At 48.0% G+C, this 17,130-nt stretch overlaps 1 protein-coding gene across 1 annotated transcript in view; it reads left to right on the top strand.

Moving 5' to 3' along the window:
- LOC105517419 (aldehyde oxidase 2-like) overlaps positions 1–17,130 on the top strand; it is a 76,586-nt gene that overhangs the window by 15,527 nt on the left and 43,929 nt on the right. The window contains 8 exon segments of the mRNA XM_011949949.1: positions 1,750–1,842; positions 5,917–6,068; positions 7,974–8,067; positions 9,550–9,659; positions 11,428–11,612; positions 12,918–13,101; positions 15,174–15,266; positions 16,303–16,472. Coding sequence (XP_011805339.1) covers positions 1,750–1,842; positions 5,917–6,068; positions 7,974–8,067; positions 9,550–9,659; positions 11,428–11,612; positions 12,918–13,101; positions 15,174–15,266; positions 16,303–16,472 — 1,081 coding nt within the window.

The raw sequence follows: 17,130 nt of genomic DNA, 5'->3' as shown, positions 1-17,130 counted from the left end.
TTGTTTGTTTGTTGTTTTTTGTTTTCTTTTGAGACTGAGTTTTGCTCTTGTCACCCAGGCTGGAGTGCAATAGCGCAACCTTGGCTCACTGCAACCTCCACCTCCGGAGTTCAGGCAAATCTCCTGCCTCAGCCTCCCAAGTAGCTGGGACTACAGGTGCCTGCCACCACACCCAGCTAATTTTTGTATTTTTAGTAGAGACGGGGTTTCACCATGTTGGCCAGGATGGTCTCGATCTCTTGACCTCATGATCTGCCCACTTTGGCCTCCCAAAGTGCTGGGATTACAAGTGTGAGCCACCACACCAGCCTTTTTTGCATTTTTAGTAGAGACAGGGTTTCATCATGTTGGCCAGGCTGGTCGCAAACTTCTGATCTCAGGTGATCCACCAGCCTCAGCCTCCCAAAGTGCTAGGATTGCAAGCATGAGCCACCACGCCTGGCCTAGAGGGTTTTTTATCATTTACTTTGTCTTATTCTTTTTTGTTTTTGTTAAATATTGAATGACTATAGTAGAATTTTATAAAATATGTATAGGGATATTAACAATACAGTGTACACTCAGTTACCACCCACATCCACTTTAAGAACACAAACTTTACCAAGAACTTTGAAGACCCCTGTGGGCCCTCTCAAGCCACATCCCCTTTCCTTCCCTTCCTCCTTGAAGGTACTCACTAGCCTGAATATTGTGTTGGTCATTCTCTTCCTTATTTTTATAGTTTTACCACATATTTGAATCCTTAAACAATATGTTGTTTAGCTTTGCATATTTTTGAACTTCACATAAATGGACTGGAGGGAGAGTCGGAAGTCAGGTTACAAGGTCTCCCACTCCCAGTAAGAAGAAGAATCCCAGGGTATTATTTTTCTGCAATTTGCTTTTTGTTCAACATACTTGACCTGAGATGCATCCATATTGTTGCACATAGCTGTGCTGTATTCCATCATATGAACATGGAACAATTTGACATCCATTATATTGCTGGAGAACAGCTTGTTTTGGCATTACAAATATTCTTCTATATGTCTCCTGGTAACTATGTGCAGGAGTGTTTTTAAGAGCATCTTGGCCGGTGCGGTGGTTCACGCCTATAATCCCAGCACTTTGGGAGACCAAGACGGGTGGATCACCCGAGGTCAGGAGTTCGAGACCAGCCTGACCAACATGGAGAAACCTCGTCTCTACTAAAAATACAAAATTAGCCAGGTGCGGTGGCTCATGCCTGTAATCCCAGATACTTGGGAGGCTGAGGCAGGAGAATCGCTTGAGCCTAGGAGGCAGAGGTTGCAGTGAGCTGAGATCATACCATTACACTCCAGCCTGGGCGACAGAGCAAGACTCTGTCTCAGGAGAAAAAAAAAAAAGCATCTTATCCTATTTCCTATTTTTATATGGACATAGTGAGTGCATAAATAGATACATACATACATAAATTTACTTGGCAGGGGTATATAACCACTGCTTTCACATCTGTACACATTTCCTGTCAATCTCTAATGTATCTGAATCTCTTATAAGAAAATTTCAAGGCCTGGAGCAGTGGCTCATGCCTGTAATCCCAACACTTTGGGAGGCGGAGGTGGGCAAATCACTTGAGGTCAGGAGTTTGAGACCAGCCTGGCCAACATAATAAAACCCCGTCTCCACTTAAAAAAAAAGAAAATGTTAATGCACCAAAAAAAAGTATTTTCCCTTTCCTAATAGTCTCTAAAATAACTGTCCCTTTCCTAACTGTCTACGCTTCAGGACCTGCAATGAAATCTCAAGGACATTTTCATCCAGTTCTCCTCTCTCCTGCAAGGATCTCTGAGCTGAGTATGGTGACAAAAACAAGTGATGGTGAGTTCCTGGTGTTTTTAGTAGGATGTCAATGAGGCGATCCCTGCACTAAACTAACACTTGCCAAATAACTCAGAACCTCCTCATCTGTTTGTCTTCTCCTGCATATTTAAAAAATGAAGAATAACTGGAATGAATTTAAATACATCCCCACCATGAAACTTTACTGTCAAAATCTTTCTGGAAAATAGGAGTATCCAAATAATATCATTTAAGACCTTGCAGTTACCTGCCTATAAAATGCCATGATGCCCCAGACAATAAATTTGCAATGAGACTTTGATGGGACGATAGCAACAGAGAGCAGATGCTGTCCATCAGTTGGAGGATGGACACTCCCAATTCAGCACTCTTTTGTTCTGTTTTGTTTTTTGTTTTTTGTTTTTGAGACAGAGTCTCACTCTGTTGCCCAGGCTGGGGTGCAGTGGCACCATCTCGACTCACTACAACCTCCACCTCCCGGGTTCACGCGACTCTCCTGTCTCAGCCTCCTGAGCAGCTGGGATTACAGGCGCCTGCCACCACGCCCAGCTAATTTTTGTATTTTTAGTAGACATGGGGTTTCACTATGTTAGCCAGGCTGGTCTCAGACTCCTGATCTCAGGAGATCCTCCTACCTCAACCTCCGAAAAGTGCTGGGATTACAGGCGTGAGCCACCATGCCTGGCCAACACTCTTTTTGTTACTGCCATTACACCCCTCAGGTCCACCACACAGCCTGTCCAATTAGCTATGTGAGTTGACTGCTCAGTTTGGTCTCTGCAGCCAAAGCAGAGCTAAAACAAACAATGCACCGTCCTTTAGGGCTCTTAAAATTAAAACATGAGTACCCTCTAGTGGCTTGCAGGAAAGTTTCCATGATTCTTGAACTTTTCCTAAGTCCCAGATGAGTGAAGGACACTGGCCGGGGTGGGGTGCACTGGAGCCAGATGTGTTCCCCACCAGCACACCCAGGAAATACCTTTTTGCACAGCTGTAATTTTAACTTAAACATTTGTTTAAAGTTTGCATTCTCAACCATATCACCTACATGTTTGGCTCAGTATACATTTGATTTCTCAAAATTGTTAGTATCCAGAAAGTCATTGCATGTTTATCCCATAGACCCATGAACCCCGAAAAGCATGGAGTTCCACTGAAATGCCCTTTCTGAGAATCAAAGTTAAAGTTCTTTTCACTTGCATTGGAAGAAAGATAGATTTTGTGACCAGAGATGGAATAAAATACGAATAGAACCACAGTAAGTAGAATGTTCTCAGTATAGCCTGGCAGAAAGTGTGTTGTGCCTAGCATGAGGTAAGGTGGTGATGTGTGCAATGGAAGTGGAATTATTTGGCTTCAAACTGTGTTTGAACTCTTATGAGAATTCAGGCAACAGAGCAGACAGGGACACTTCACTCCCCACTGGGGTTGAGCTGCCCTTTTCCATCTATGTCAAATAAGAGGTGGTGATGCTGGTCGATGTGATGCTTCTGACCTTTTTTGTTTTTTTTTTGAGACGGAGTCTCGCTCTGTCACCCAGGCTGGAGTGCAGTGGCGCAATCTCGGCTCACTGCAAGCTCCGCCTCCCGGGTTCACGCCATTCTCCTGCCTCAGCCTCCCAAGTAGCTGGGACTGCAGGCGCCCGGCTAATTTTTTTGTATTTTTAGTAGAGACAGGGTTTCACCATGTTAGCCAGGATGGTCTTGATCTCCTGACCTCGTGATCCACCCGCCTCGGCCTCCCAAAGTGCTGGGATTATAGGCGTGAGCCACTGCGCCTGGCAACTTTTTGTATTTTTAGTAGAGACAGGGTTTCACCATGTTAGCCAGGATGGTCTTGATCTCCTGACCTCGTGATCCACCCGCCTCGGCCTCCCAAAGTGCTGGGATTATAGGCGTGAGCCACTGCGCCTGGCAACTTCTGACCTTAATAATAATTATGTCTTTTTGTTTCTGGTTTCTCCCCTACTAATAAGGCTCTGGGTCTTCTCCTGAGGGAGAAGGAATTGTATGACCAAGAAAAAAATAGCTTGGTTTTCCTAGCACTCCTGCAAAGATAAGGCAGGCCAGGATGTTGCAGAAGTTAAAGAACAGGCTCCAGTGAAACCTGTGATAAGGAAGCAACAGACTATCACTGATAGGTATGGGATGAAATTAGATCCCCTGTTACAGAGTGCATTTTAGGAGACGCTAAAACAGAACAGGGTGAGAACTCCAGGCTGAGACATTCCAGCGGGGAGGGATAGTTTAGATTTGTTTAGCATAAGGATAACAAGGAGCAGCTCATGGTTCCCTCATCAACTAAATTAGCTGAGATTACTGAGGCAGCGGGGTGTTGCAAGAGTATGCTGGCAAGGTGGGGGAGGTGTCATGCCAAGTACATTCCTAATATTGATAAAATACAGCTATGTAGGAGGGTGAAACATTCTCAAAGATTAGTCAACAAGAGATAAATTACAGCCCAACCTGATAAAAACAGACTAACTGCAATTAGAACCAGCTCAGCTAGGAATGTCAAATCACTCTACATTAGCGTTTCATTCTGCAAACCCCAGGGTGTGAAGGATTAATTTTTAAAGGCTGCCTAACTCATCTCCTGAGGGTTTGGGTGACTACTTCTCTTTTGAAGACTGATTTGAACCCTTTCATCCTTACTGAAGAAAAACCCTGAAGCTCATGCTACTATCCTGCCAATCCTCACAACTTATGACTCCAAAGGTTGTTGAAATTATTTCAATTATTCAAATATTCAATAATTTGAATTATTTCCTTGCCAGTTAGCAAATAACATTACTTCAATCCTGCTAGATGCTCTCCCATTACTTCCCTGGACCCTTCCAGGGAAGTAATAGAGATGAGGGAGCCCCCAACTTCCTCATGCCCAGTAATGCTCAACATAAATGGCTGGGGCAGCTCCTTGCATGGGCCAATTGACCAGTGCCCCTCACAACACTGATTGTTGAAGATTTTGAGTATCAGGTGCAAAACCTGAAATCAAAGCATTATAGATTTTAGACAATGACCTGGGGAATTGAATGACCTTTGCCTTATTTTAATGTCATCCGATTTATCTCCCTTAATCACAAAGCAACTTTACATAGCTTCACCACAATCAGTCAGGAGGAGATCATGGAAAATTCTAGTAAGGTTTGCCACCTGAGAGTTTTTGCTGTCATTCCTTCTCTCTAGCCTCTATTTCCTTGTGTCTATCAAAAGAAGAGTGTGGACCAGCCCAGGGGATCTCACTCTGGCTGTGTAAAAACACCTTGAAGCCTTTTAAAAAGCTGCAGGGATCCAGGCTGGGCGCAGTGGCTCATGCCTGTAATCTCAACACTTTGGGAGGCCAAGGCGGGAAGATCACTTGAGGTCAGGAGTTCCAGACCAGCCTGGCCAACATGGTGAAACACCATCTCTGTTAAAAATACAAAAACAGACCAGGCGAGGTGGCTCACGCCTGTAATCCCAGCACTTTGGGAGGCCAAGGCGGGAGGCTCACCTGAGGTCGGGAGTTCGAGACCAGCCTGGCCAATATGGAGAAACCCTGTCTCTACTAAAAATACAAAATTAGCCGGACATGGTGGTACATGCCTGTAATCCCAGCTACTCAGGAGGCTGAGGCAGGAAAATCTCTTGAACCTGGGAGGTGGAGGTTGCAGTCAGCCAAGATCACGCCATTGCACTCTAGCCTGGGCAACAAGAGCAAAACTCTGTCTCAAAAAAAAAAAGAAAAAATACAAAATTAGCTGGGGCCGTGGCAGGTGCCTGTAATCCCAGCTACTTGGGAGGCTGAGGTATGAGAATCACTTGAACCTGGGAGGTGAAGGTTGCAGTGAGCCAAGATTGCACCACTGCACTCCAGCCTGGGCAATAGAGTGAGACTCTGTCTCAAAAAAAAAAAAAAACAAAAACAAAAGCAGAGATTCTAATTGAATTAATCTGGGAGTGGGGCATCTGTGCTGTTTTTGAGTTCCCAGCGATTCTCTGTGAGCCAATGTGGATACTCACTGCACTGGCCAAACACTGAGGTCCTGGTGCCATGATTATAATTCGGCTGCTCCTCTTACGTCACCAGTAAAAACAAGTTGCTTTCCAGGACTGACAATAGGCGCTGGCTGCAGCCTGGCCCAGGTGCAGGACATCTTGGCTGAGAGGATAGCTGAGCTCCCAGAGGAGAAAACACAGACGTACCGAGCCCTCCTGAAGCACCTGAGGAGTCTGGCAGGCCAGCAGATCCGGAAAATGGCAGTATGTTCCCTGGTTTCAATCATTGGGCACACCGCACCTATTTCTGAACCTCACTAAAATGTTGGGATATGCATTGGCAGAATCAGTATGCAAAAAGGTCTCAGCAGATTGAAGCAACAGGCGCAGTAAAAGTTTAAAATTAATAAACATATTTAATAAATATATTTAAGAAAAAACTATAAGCCAGGAGCAGTGGCTCATGCCTCTAATCCAGCACTTTGGGAGACCAAGGCGGGTGGATCTCTTGAGGTCAGGAGTTTGAGACCTGCCTGGCCAACATGGTGAAACCTGTCTCTACTAAAAATACAAAAAATAGCTGAGCATGGTAGTGCACAAATGTAATTCCAGCTACTCAAGATGCTGAGGTGGGAGGATTGCTTGAACCCAGGAGGTAGAGGTTGCAGTGAGCGGAGATCATGGCACTGCACTCCAATCTGGGCAACAGAGCAAGACTTTATCTAAAAAAAAAAAAGAAGAACTATAAGTCAAGCTCAAAAGAGTGGCTAAGCATCCACTAATCACAGGTGAGAAAAGGATGTTATGGTTTTGCTAGTTTCATGATAAGCTTGTCCATGAACTTAGTTTCGTCTTAGGCTGCATTAACAAAAGTAGAGTATCTAAAACAAGGAGGGTAGCCTTCTCTACTCTGGACTGTTCAAACCACAGCTGAAGAAAGATGGTCAGATCTGGGAGGCATACTTGAAGATCTGGTTGATTTTGACCTCAAAAGAAAGGAAAAGAGACAAAGTTAGGTTTTCAAAACACATATGCTCCTTCCCCTGCATACCCTCAATTGTATAGCAGAAATCTTTGGGATATGGAAAATCAGGGAGGGCATGATTCCTTTAAAACAGCTCTCAAGTGATTCCAAAATGTTCTCTCCCAAGTCAGGAACTCTGGTGAGGAGAAGGTGGTGGGAGAATGAGGGATTGGAAACCACCCTAAAAAGAGGACTAGGGGTGGGATAACAGGCAAAGGGAACATGAGAGCTGCCTTGGACTATGTCCAGACTCCTGAGGTCCGATGTGTTATTAATATGAGCAGAGAGTAGAATAATAACCGACAGATGAGGGTCCAGGGAGCCAGATTTCAGCTCAGGAGAAACAAAAAAAAATGTAAAATGGAACTGCTCATAAAGGAATGAGGATTTCCTGTCCTCACCTGTGTTCCAGCCCAGACCACTGCAACTGGGAGGTCACCGTAGATTCCTTCCCTATACTGGGAGGAGAATCTTGAGTTCAATGGCCAGTCATTTCCCTCCCAAGTTCTGAAATGCTACAGGTTCCATCAAATCTGAGTGAGGGCTCCCAAAAAAGAGTGAAAGGTCAATTCTCTGTCCAACCGTGTGGATGCCTCAGAACACTGACACAGCCCATGTGAAGTCTGGCCATTTCAGAAGCCCACCAGAGATGAGGCTGTGCACGAAGGCAAGATGGCACCTGTGTGGCCAACACCATGGCCATCTTCACTGTGGCCAGGGCTGAGTGGGGTGGCTCAGAATAGGCCACTGAGCCTCCCTGCTTGAATCTGAATCCCAGGCCTGCTCCTTCCTAGCTGGAGACATTGGTCAAGTTTCATAATTTCTCTGTGCTTCAGTGTCTTCATCTGTAAAACAGGGATAACGACACCCACCTCACTGGTTGTGTGTCAGGGGTTAGACAGTGTGTGGAACACACCGGGGTTAGGTAAGTGCTAGGCACCCTTGAGTCCTCTTCCCATCCAAAGAAGCCAGTGGGAGGGGCCCTCCCTGACAAGCTGAACCCAAGCCCTCTGCAAAAGAGAGAAAGACTGAACTGACTCAGATTCCTCTTGACCCTTTCATGGCCACTAAGAAGACCATGGGCAGGTGCCTTCGGGGTAGAGAAGCTGAGAGATAGAATGGCTGAGCTGTAACTCTCTCCTTAGTCCTTAGGGGGCCATGTGATAAGCCGGCATTGCTGTTCGGACCTGAATCCAGTTCTTGCTGTGAGCAACGCTACCCTCAATCTGATTTCAGCAGGTAAGCTGCCTCCGAACGCTCTGAACAGCACCCGGAGATCTTTTATCTTTTTTATTTATTCTTTTAAGGAATTGCTTTAAGTCAGAGCCCAAGTCTCTGGTTCTCAATTCACCATAGGGTGCCCAGCTCATGAGGGAAGGTGCACTGATCCAAAAGGCAGCTGGCGTTTCCTTCTGACACCACACACACACAACCTGGGGCCACACACTCAGGTAGCTCACATGTTCACCCACGTGTCTTGCTTGATCAGTAAACACCAGAGGTGACGTGCAGAGGCTGAGCTGAGGGTGAGGTTGCAGTGTGCACCCTCCCTATGGGCCAAGGGACTGCTCCCTGCTACCCCGTCCTCATCATGGGCTCCCTCCGCCAACACACAGTCGGAGGCCCCCACACAGTGCCCTCAAAGTTGTCTCCCCACCCTGCAGTTGTTGTGTAAGAAGCTACAAGGCTGGTGAGGACACATAGTGGACGTCCACACAGGTCATGGTGGGCCCCTGGGAAGGGGTAGGCAGTGATGGATTTTAATTGCTAGCTGAGAGGAATGTTCCCTGGAGTGGCTGCCCACTAAACCTCCCTTTCATCTCCCCAAGCACCCAGCACACTCACACTGCCCCCAGCTGCCCCCGCCCCCAGATACTAATACCCAGTTGACTGAATGCAACTACATGCCAGGCTGTGCTGGGGCGTTGGTCGTTACCATTGCCTGAAGGTCTGCTTTCCCAGCTCAGCTAGAGTCATCTCCATCCGGAGCACAGCCCCAGCTCCAGTGAAGGCGGTGATCAGCTTCCTGGCCCAGCAGCAGGGAGGGGCCAGGCAGAGATCAACCGTGGGAGCCTCCTTCGGGGCACCCTGCCTCCTAACGAGCATACCTCCATTCCAACGAGCACAGTGCTCACTGTGCCAGGGATCAAACGCATGTCACAGTCCCCAGGCCGTGGTTTGACCTCCTCGCTGCACTCCTGTGGGCCAGAGGGCACAGCTGTGGTCACCAAGAGGGGTAACTGGGCTAGAAGGAGGTTTCAGAATTTTTCACTTCGTTTTTAAAGGTGTACGTGTCTGTCTCAAGAGCTGACAACAGCAGGAAGAACAAAAGGCAAAGTCAGTGGCTTGAACTGAATTGAATAGTTAAAAGTGAAAACAAACTGTGTGTTGTCTTCAAGTTGTTCGCTTAACAGGGGTTCATAAGTGACCATAAGCTCTGAACAGGTTCTGTGTAGGTAACCACAGGCCCAGTGAGCCTTCGAGGCAGAAAAGACCCCAGTTCACATAGCACATGTGCTGATGAGAGAATAGTAGTGTCACCACGGTGCCACCGCCTGGGACCCCATGATGGGACCCTGTGACTTTGCCGTGGACTCAGACCTCAGCCTTGCTCTCTGTAGAGGAAGCTGGCCTTTCCTTCTCCACTGCTGACATTTAAAAGAATAGAATAATCTTGCTCTCCTTGTTGTGACTGTGCAGAAATATCATTCTCTTCCACAGAAGGTACGCGGCAGATTCCTCTAAATGAACATTTTCTTGCTGGGTTGGCAAGTGCAGACCTTAAGCCAGAGGAAATTTTGGAATCTGTGCATAACCCGCCCTCTCAAAAGGTCAGAATTCCGCTGGTTGCTTTTGAGGGTGGTTTTTCCTTTTTCATAACTGAGTCCAGTCATCTTTAGAAATCTAAAAACAGATGGAAAGAAAATAACTCTGCCCTGAAAACCTGTTTCCTGTCCAACTGCGGATTGGGCCAGCACCAAGGCTCTCCGACAGCCAAGAGCAGGCAGCTCTGGGTGTGGATGTGGGGCTGTTGCTCTAGCTGCAGGGTGGAGCCTGCTGAGGGCCTGTGGTCACACCACCACGCCCCCCATGGCCACGAGTTCAAGCTCTCAGGCTGTGGAATGGAGCGTCTCTAACTGACCCACAGTGAGATGGGGGCTAGGGCTCACTGTCCCACACCCCACTCTAGCCAATAGTTCATGGGCGCAGGAGGGCCTCTAGATGTTTGCTAACTCAGAATCCCTGTGGCTGATGTGGCCACCCAGCCAGCTATGGGGTTGACCTTCTGTCCTCACTGCCTGCTCCCTGTGCCTCTGCTAAAGCTGTACCTGAAACCAAGAGGATAGTCTTCCCAGAGACAGGCAATGCAACACACACCCACACACACCCTAGCTCAGCCTCCGAAGTCCCGGAGAGGAGCAGCCAAGACTCTGGGGCACCAGGATGATGAGGATGGGCCACTCCCCATCTGGGGCCTTCTGCTACAGTAGCAGTAGTGTTCTTCTACATGAGAATTGGTCGTTACCATTGGCTGAAGGTCTCTGCTTTCCCAGCTCAGCCAGAGCCATCTCCACCTGGAGCACAGCCCGGCTCCAGCCAGGGCAATAGATCAGCTTGCCGGCCCAGCAGCAGGGAGGGACCAGGCAGAGATCAACAGTGGGGGACTCCTTTGGGGCACCCCTGCCTCCAACAATCATGCCTACATTCCAACCAGCACAGCTCTGACTGTGCCAGGTGTCTTGTTAGATTGTGTCTGTGTGATTAATTAGTAGCTCCAAAAGCCGGGGGGCAGCCTGGTTATGGAGGGAGTCATAAGTTATGCTTTCAGCCATGTGTGATCTGCATTAGTTTTTCCTTTGGAATGGAAACTTCAAAATGTGTTCCCATTTAAATTCATGAAAAGGCAGCAGACGGAAAAATAAGCCCACTCAAACATGTGCACCCTTGGTGGCAGCACAGACGTATATGCACAAAGGGGCACAGGCCATCTTCGTGGACCCCACCTTGGCTCACCAAAGGTCATGGCGCCAAGGGGTCAGCTGGGGCAGCCGTCACCTCTTGACTCTTCCTCCTGACACAAGATTCCCTAGCCACTGTTGGAAAGCTTTGCTCGGCTCCCTTTTGTGCTTTACCAAGTGGAAAAGGGAACATTTCTACAAGCCAAGCAATGTGGTGGGTCTCCTTTGTGCTTTTAGCAAATCACCTTTAAAAGCCCCTGCATTAGGAGGGTTCCTCCACCCTCATGGGGAAAAGGCATCTGAAAACTGGAGGGAATGGCCCCTCGCAATGCCAGCACATGGATGGGTGTCCAGGAGTAAGTTCCCACAGCATCCCGTGCAGAGGCATCCTGGCCTCTGAGGGAGAGTGCGCAGTGATCCCTGTTCCTTGAGGGTGTCCAAGGCCTTGAGAATGGGACTTGGGGAGGACGCCATTCTCACTTTGAACGAGAAGGCAGCCAAGGTGTCCTCTAATTGTGCCAACTGTCTTTCGTGTCTTGTTAGATTGTGTCTAAGTGATTAATTAGTGGCAACAAGATGCATAAACCACGTTCTTCGTTTTGACGTATCAGATAACCCCAAATGGTTTTTGTCTCCACAGTGGGAATTTATGTCCGCCTTCCGACAGGCTCAGTGCCAGCAGAACGCCTTGCCCCACGTGAATGCCGGCATGCGAGTCCTTCTCAAAGAAGGCACAGACAGCATTGAGGACCTGAGCATCGCCTATGGAGGGGTGGGGGCTGCCACCATCAGTGCACACAGATCCTGCCAGCTGCTCCTCGGGAGGTAAGCCAAGAGCCCGCACCCTGAGGGGGAAGCTTGCTGTTAAATAAAACAAGTGGAGATCTGTCTCTGGCAAGCATCAGTAAAGCCCTGGGAAGGTGGAAACTCTTACATGAAAATCACTGCTTGTTCTTTCTGTCATTTTACTGAATGAATTAAACCTTATTTGAATTTGATTAATTGGATGCCACTCTTTGGATTAGGTATACAACAAAAATGACCTGGCCTGAATTCAGCCAGCAGGTGATTTTTTTCCCATCTGCGCTCATTCTCTTATACAGATCAAGAGCCTAGCCGTCCTGGTGCCATGGCTCATGCCTATAATCCCAGCAATGTGGAAAGGCCAAGGCAGGAGGATTGCTTGAGCTTGGGAGTTCAAAACTAGCCAGGGCAACAAAACGAGACCCCATCCCTACTATATATATGTTTTTTTTTTTTTTTTAATTAGCTGGGAAGGTGGCATGCACCTGTAGTCCCAACTCCTCGGAAGGCTGAGACAAGAGGATCACTTGAGCCCTGGAGGTTGAGGCTGCAGTGAGTAGCAATCATGCCACTACACTCCAACCTAGGTGACAGAGCAAGACTGTGTTTCAAAAAAAAAAAAAGTCTAGCAAACCCACACTGGGCAGTGTCCAAGCAGCACCTAAGGCTCCCACCATTACATGCACTCTATTTCTTTCTCAGTGAAGTCAGTCTCCAAGTCTGAGTCCTGTTCAGTTCACAGTGGAATCGGCCCTAGTGGTCTGTTTTGTTGTTGTTTTTGAGACGAAGTCTCACTCTGGCACCCAGGCTAGAGTGCAGTGGTGCAATCTCAGCTTCACTGCAACCTCTGCCTCCTGGATTCAAGTGATTATCATGCTCAGCCTCCCAACTAGCTGGAATTACAGGTGTGCACCACCACACCCAGCTAATTTTTGTGTTTTTAGTAGAGATGGGGTTTCACCATATTGGTCCCAAACTACTGGGCTCAAACAATCCAGCCGCCTCGGCCTCCCGAAGTGCTGGGATTACAGGCATGAGCCATCATGCCCAGCCTGCTCTGCTTATTTAATAGCTGGTTCTAGCATGTCTGGCTCTGGAACGTGCTCATGTTCAAGTTGCAATGGAAGAGGTCCCATTCTCACCCTGCCATGACCCTTGGGCCACTCGATGCAGCCTCCCCAGGCCTTGGTTTCCCTAAGCAGCTTGATTAGGTGATTTCTGAGTTTCCAGAGGTAACTCTGGGGTCTCTAAAAGGTCACTATCCCACATCACGCCATGCTAGAAACTGCCCTCTAACCAATTCCTTCCTGCCTCCGACCCTCCCAGGCGCTGGAATGAGTTGATGCTGGATGAGGCTTGCAGGCTGCTTCTGGATGAAGTCTCGCTCCCAGGCTCAGCCCCACGTGGCCGGGTGGAATTCAAGAGGACCCTAGTCATCAGCTTCCTCTTCAAATTCTACCTAGAAGTTCTGCAGGAACTGAAGAAGCTGGTGAAGCTGTTCTCCGTGCCTGTGGGTGCTCTGGTGTATTCGCTGGCCGAGGCTGCTGAAACAAAGTAGCACAGCCTGCCTGGCCTGAACAACAGAAACATATTCCCTCACAGTTCTGGAGGCTGGAAGTCCTCAACCAAGGCGTCAGCAGGCCTGGCTCCCTCTGCGGGCTGTGCAGGGGACTCTGCCCCTGCCTCTCCTCTAGCTCCTCCTGGTTTGCTGGCAATCTTGGGCACTCCCTGGCTTCTAGAAGCATTACCCTGATCTCTGTCTTCACATGAAATTCTCCTGTGGGTACCTCTGTGTCCAAATTTCTGCTTCTCACAAGGGCATCAGTCATATGGGATTAGGGCCCATCTTAAGTACCTCATTTTAACTTGATTACCTTTGCAGTAAAGGCCCTGCCTTATTTGGATAAGGCCACATTCTGAAGAACTGGGGCTGGAGTGCTGGGAATTCAACACAGATATTTAGAACAGACACAGTTTGACCCATAGCATCTGGCTCTTATGTGTTCCTTGCACCCATAAGCTCACAGCTTTCCCATCACTTTGGCAAACTATCTTGTGCACAGCCTGTGCCGTTACCTGTCACCTGCGCTGAGTCAGGCCTTGTCAGTTCCCAGCCAGCCCTCCTCCTGGGATCCAGCCCTGAGGGGCTACCTGAGGCTCATGATGCCAGACTCTCTGCAGTCCACAAATGTTGACTGCGTGCCCTGAACACTGAAACACGCAGTCCGTGATGTCCGTGCTGCCAGTGTGCAGTTTTTTTCTTTTAAAATCACCTTCATTGAAGTGTAATTTACACATCATAAAATGCACCTATTTAAATTCAGCACATGTTGACAAATGTTTATATCTATGTAGCTACCACCTCAAATTTTCCAATATCCCAAAAAGTATCCTATGCCCCCTTGTGTCACCATCTTGCCCCCTGACCCAGGCAACCACTAATCACTTTGCTGGCACTAGAGATTCATTTTGCCTCTTCTATAATTTTATTATCAACCTAAAACATAAAATAAAATTTTATTTTTCAAAACAACCAAAACTGCACAGGCATGGTGGCTCACACCTGTAACCCCAGCACTTTGGGAGGCCAAGGCAGGCTTGGGCACAGTAGTTAGAGACCAGTCTGGGCAACCTGAGGAAGCCCCATCTTTACAAGAAATGGAAAAATTAGCTGGCCATGGTGGCACATATCTGTAGACGCAGCTACTTGGAGGCTGAGTTGGAAGGATCTCTTGAGCCTGGGAGGTCAAGCCTGCAGTGAGCCGTGTTTGTACCACTGCACTCTAGCCTGGGCAACAGAGCAAGAGCCTGTACAACAACAACAACAAAAAAACAGACCAAAACCTGATGCGCATGCTAATGTTTAAATAGCTTTCCAGATTCTTCTGATTGTAAACTTTTGGAATAGGCTAAGCAAAGCAAAACATATTATCTCTCTCTTTCTTTCTCTCTCTCCTTCTCTCTCTCCCCACCCCTCCCCTGACCATGATTACAACTCTCACCCTACCTTGTACTCCCTGTTCCCCAACCACAGCTCACCCCAATAGCCCACTGTTCTAAGGTATCTGATTTTCACAGACTCGGATGAAGACCCTCATCAACCGCACTCACCAGGATAAGCCTTGCTGCCATTTAATTTCTGAATCAAGACACCTGACAAATTTCAGTGACACCCAGACCAGCCTCCCCACCGCTACCGCTCTCCCAGGAGAGTTGAGTTCCTGAGAAAAGCAATCCGGCTTTGAGTCCTTTTGTGTGCAGTGGATGCCTGCTTATTCTGGGATGGCTTATCTAGCCATTTTCCTTGCTTCTCCTCCTGCCTCTGCCCCCGCTCTCTGGCAGGCCTCTCCCTCCTCAAGGTGGCTTGAGGATCAGATTCCAAGCAGTCATTCAGGGTCCTCATTATCTGGAGGGAGGAGGGAAACAAGAAACATTCATAAAACATGAAGCCGGGGCAGGTAGTATGGACCGTGGTTATGCATGCTATGCTGGATACATTAGCCAAGTCAGTTTCACGTAAACCAAAGCCCAGTTTGACCGTAGCTAACCAGCTTATCTTTATTGTTTTGAACCATCTTTCAGGACAGCCGTCATCATTCTGAAGTTTCAGACCAATTCCTAAGTGCTCTCGAAGATTTCCCAGTCACAATACCCCAGGGAGTCCAAACATACCACGTCAGTGAGTTTGATTTAACTGAAACCTGCAAACTAGAGCTGTGCTGAGCGAGCAAGCTTTTTCAGAGCTGTGGTTTCAGGTCTGATGTTCTAGTCATTGCCAGCGCAATGGCTCTTTGCTTAGTCTGCGTCAGGGAGACGCTGGAATCCTGAGGTCAGACCCAAGCTGCTGCTAGATGAACTCAAGGCTGAACCATCCAGCTAATCTACAGTCTAATCATTATAGTCTCTTCAAAGTGATATTCTTTGGGCATTTGTTTGATATTTACTCAGAAGAGCAGCCGAACCGGAAGGTTCAGCCCCTAGCTCTGATTGCAAATGTTTAATCTCCAGTCAGCAAACAAGATCCCTGCAAGTAACTGAACTCACCCTTCTGGCAGGACAGTTTAGACATTATGGATTCTTGCTATAGCACAACCCCTCTCCCACCCCACCTCCACACACATGTACACACACACGCACACACAGAGCTTCCCTGAGAGGAGCTCCAGAATAAACACTATCTACACCTCCTTACAGCCTAGTGATGTTTTTATGCCACTCCAAAGGGCCGCCAGGACACCTTATTCTGGATCCGGGGGGACTCCATTACCATCCCCCAAACCCTGTGCCAGAGGCCCCAGTTAAGTCCATACCTGGGCTTCTGACATGGATTGTAGCGTCCCAGCTTGGGAACTGTATCACTTTAGGCCCCATCATCGTGAAGAGAGTACTGCTGGACAGATTGATCACTGGAAAGGTGAGGAGGCAGGACAGCGAGATCTCTGAGAGCACCACCAGGGAAAAGAAGATGCCAGAAGGAGAAGCTGGGGTGCCCCTTCACCTACTTTGCCATTTATTTCCACATAACTGAAATGACAATTCACTGTTCTAGTGGCATCATTAATGTGTCACACCCATCATCTGGCCCACTCCAGTGTTTGTCACCCGAGGGTCACCATCCAATTTCTCAATCCTAGCTCAGGAGTGTTGGTGATAGGCCAGGCCACTTCTGACAAGTAAAGGCTTCTGAGGCAACTCTTGTCTTCCTCTGTAGAATGTGGATCCTCACCAGCCTCTCCAAGACCCAGTTGGACGCCCCATCATGCACCTGTCAGCTCTTAAACATGCCACTGGGGAAGCCATGTTTTGTGATGACATTCCCATGGTAGATAAAGAACTTTTCATGGCTTTGGTGACCAGTAGCAGGGCTCATGCAAAAATCATGTAAGTAAACGAAGAGCTTTCAAGAGCCTTTTAAAAGCACACCTGGGATCCCCTCAGAGGAATGTGCCCATGCTCCTGCCATGTCCTGAACCTAAAGAACCTAAAATGGAAAGAATAAAGAAAAGGTTGCCAGCTCCAGGAGGAAGGGATAACATCTAGAAATGAGCATCCTGGAGAGAGAATAAAAATCACTGGCCGGGCTCAGTGGCTCACGCCTGTAATCCCAACACTTTGAGAGGCCAAGGCAGGCAGATCACCCCAAGTCAGGAGTTCAAGACTAGCCTGGCCAACATGGTAAAACCCTGTCTCTACTAAAAACCCAAAAATTAGCTGGGCATGGTGGCATGTACCTGCAATCCCAGCTACTTGAGAGGCTGAGGCAGAAGAATCACTTGAGCTTGGGAAGCAGAGGTTGCAGTGAGCCAAGATTGAACTACTGCACTCCAGCCTGGGTGACAAAAGTGAGACTCTGTCTCAAAAAAAAAAAAAAAAATCACAGTTACAAGCCCTTTGTTTCCCTCCTAATCTCACAAAACCTCAGCTCCCTACTACAGCCTCAGACATGATTCAAAGGCATAAACCTGATAGCTGGTATTGAGGTGGTAGTGAAATACCCACTTCATGCCCAAGAATGAATGGCCCCTGTCCCAACCTTCAA

Source organism: Colobus angolensis, unplaced genomic scaffold (assembly GCF_000951035.1).
Source record: "Colobus angolensis palliatus isolate OR3802 unplaced genomic scaffold, Cang.pa_1.0 Scaffold30, whole genome shotgun sequence".
Taxonomy (NCBI): domain Eukaryota; kingdom Metazoa; phylum Chordata; class Mammalia; order Primates; family Cercopithecidae; genus Colobus; species Colobus angolensis.
The sequence above is the reverse complement of the archived record's forward strand: the minus strand, read 5'-3'. Positions and strand labels throughout refer to the sequence as shown.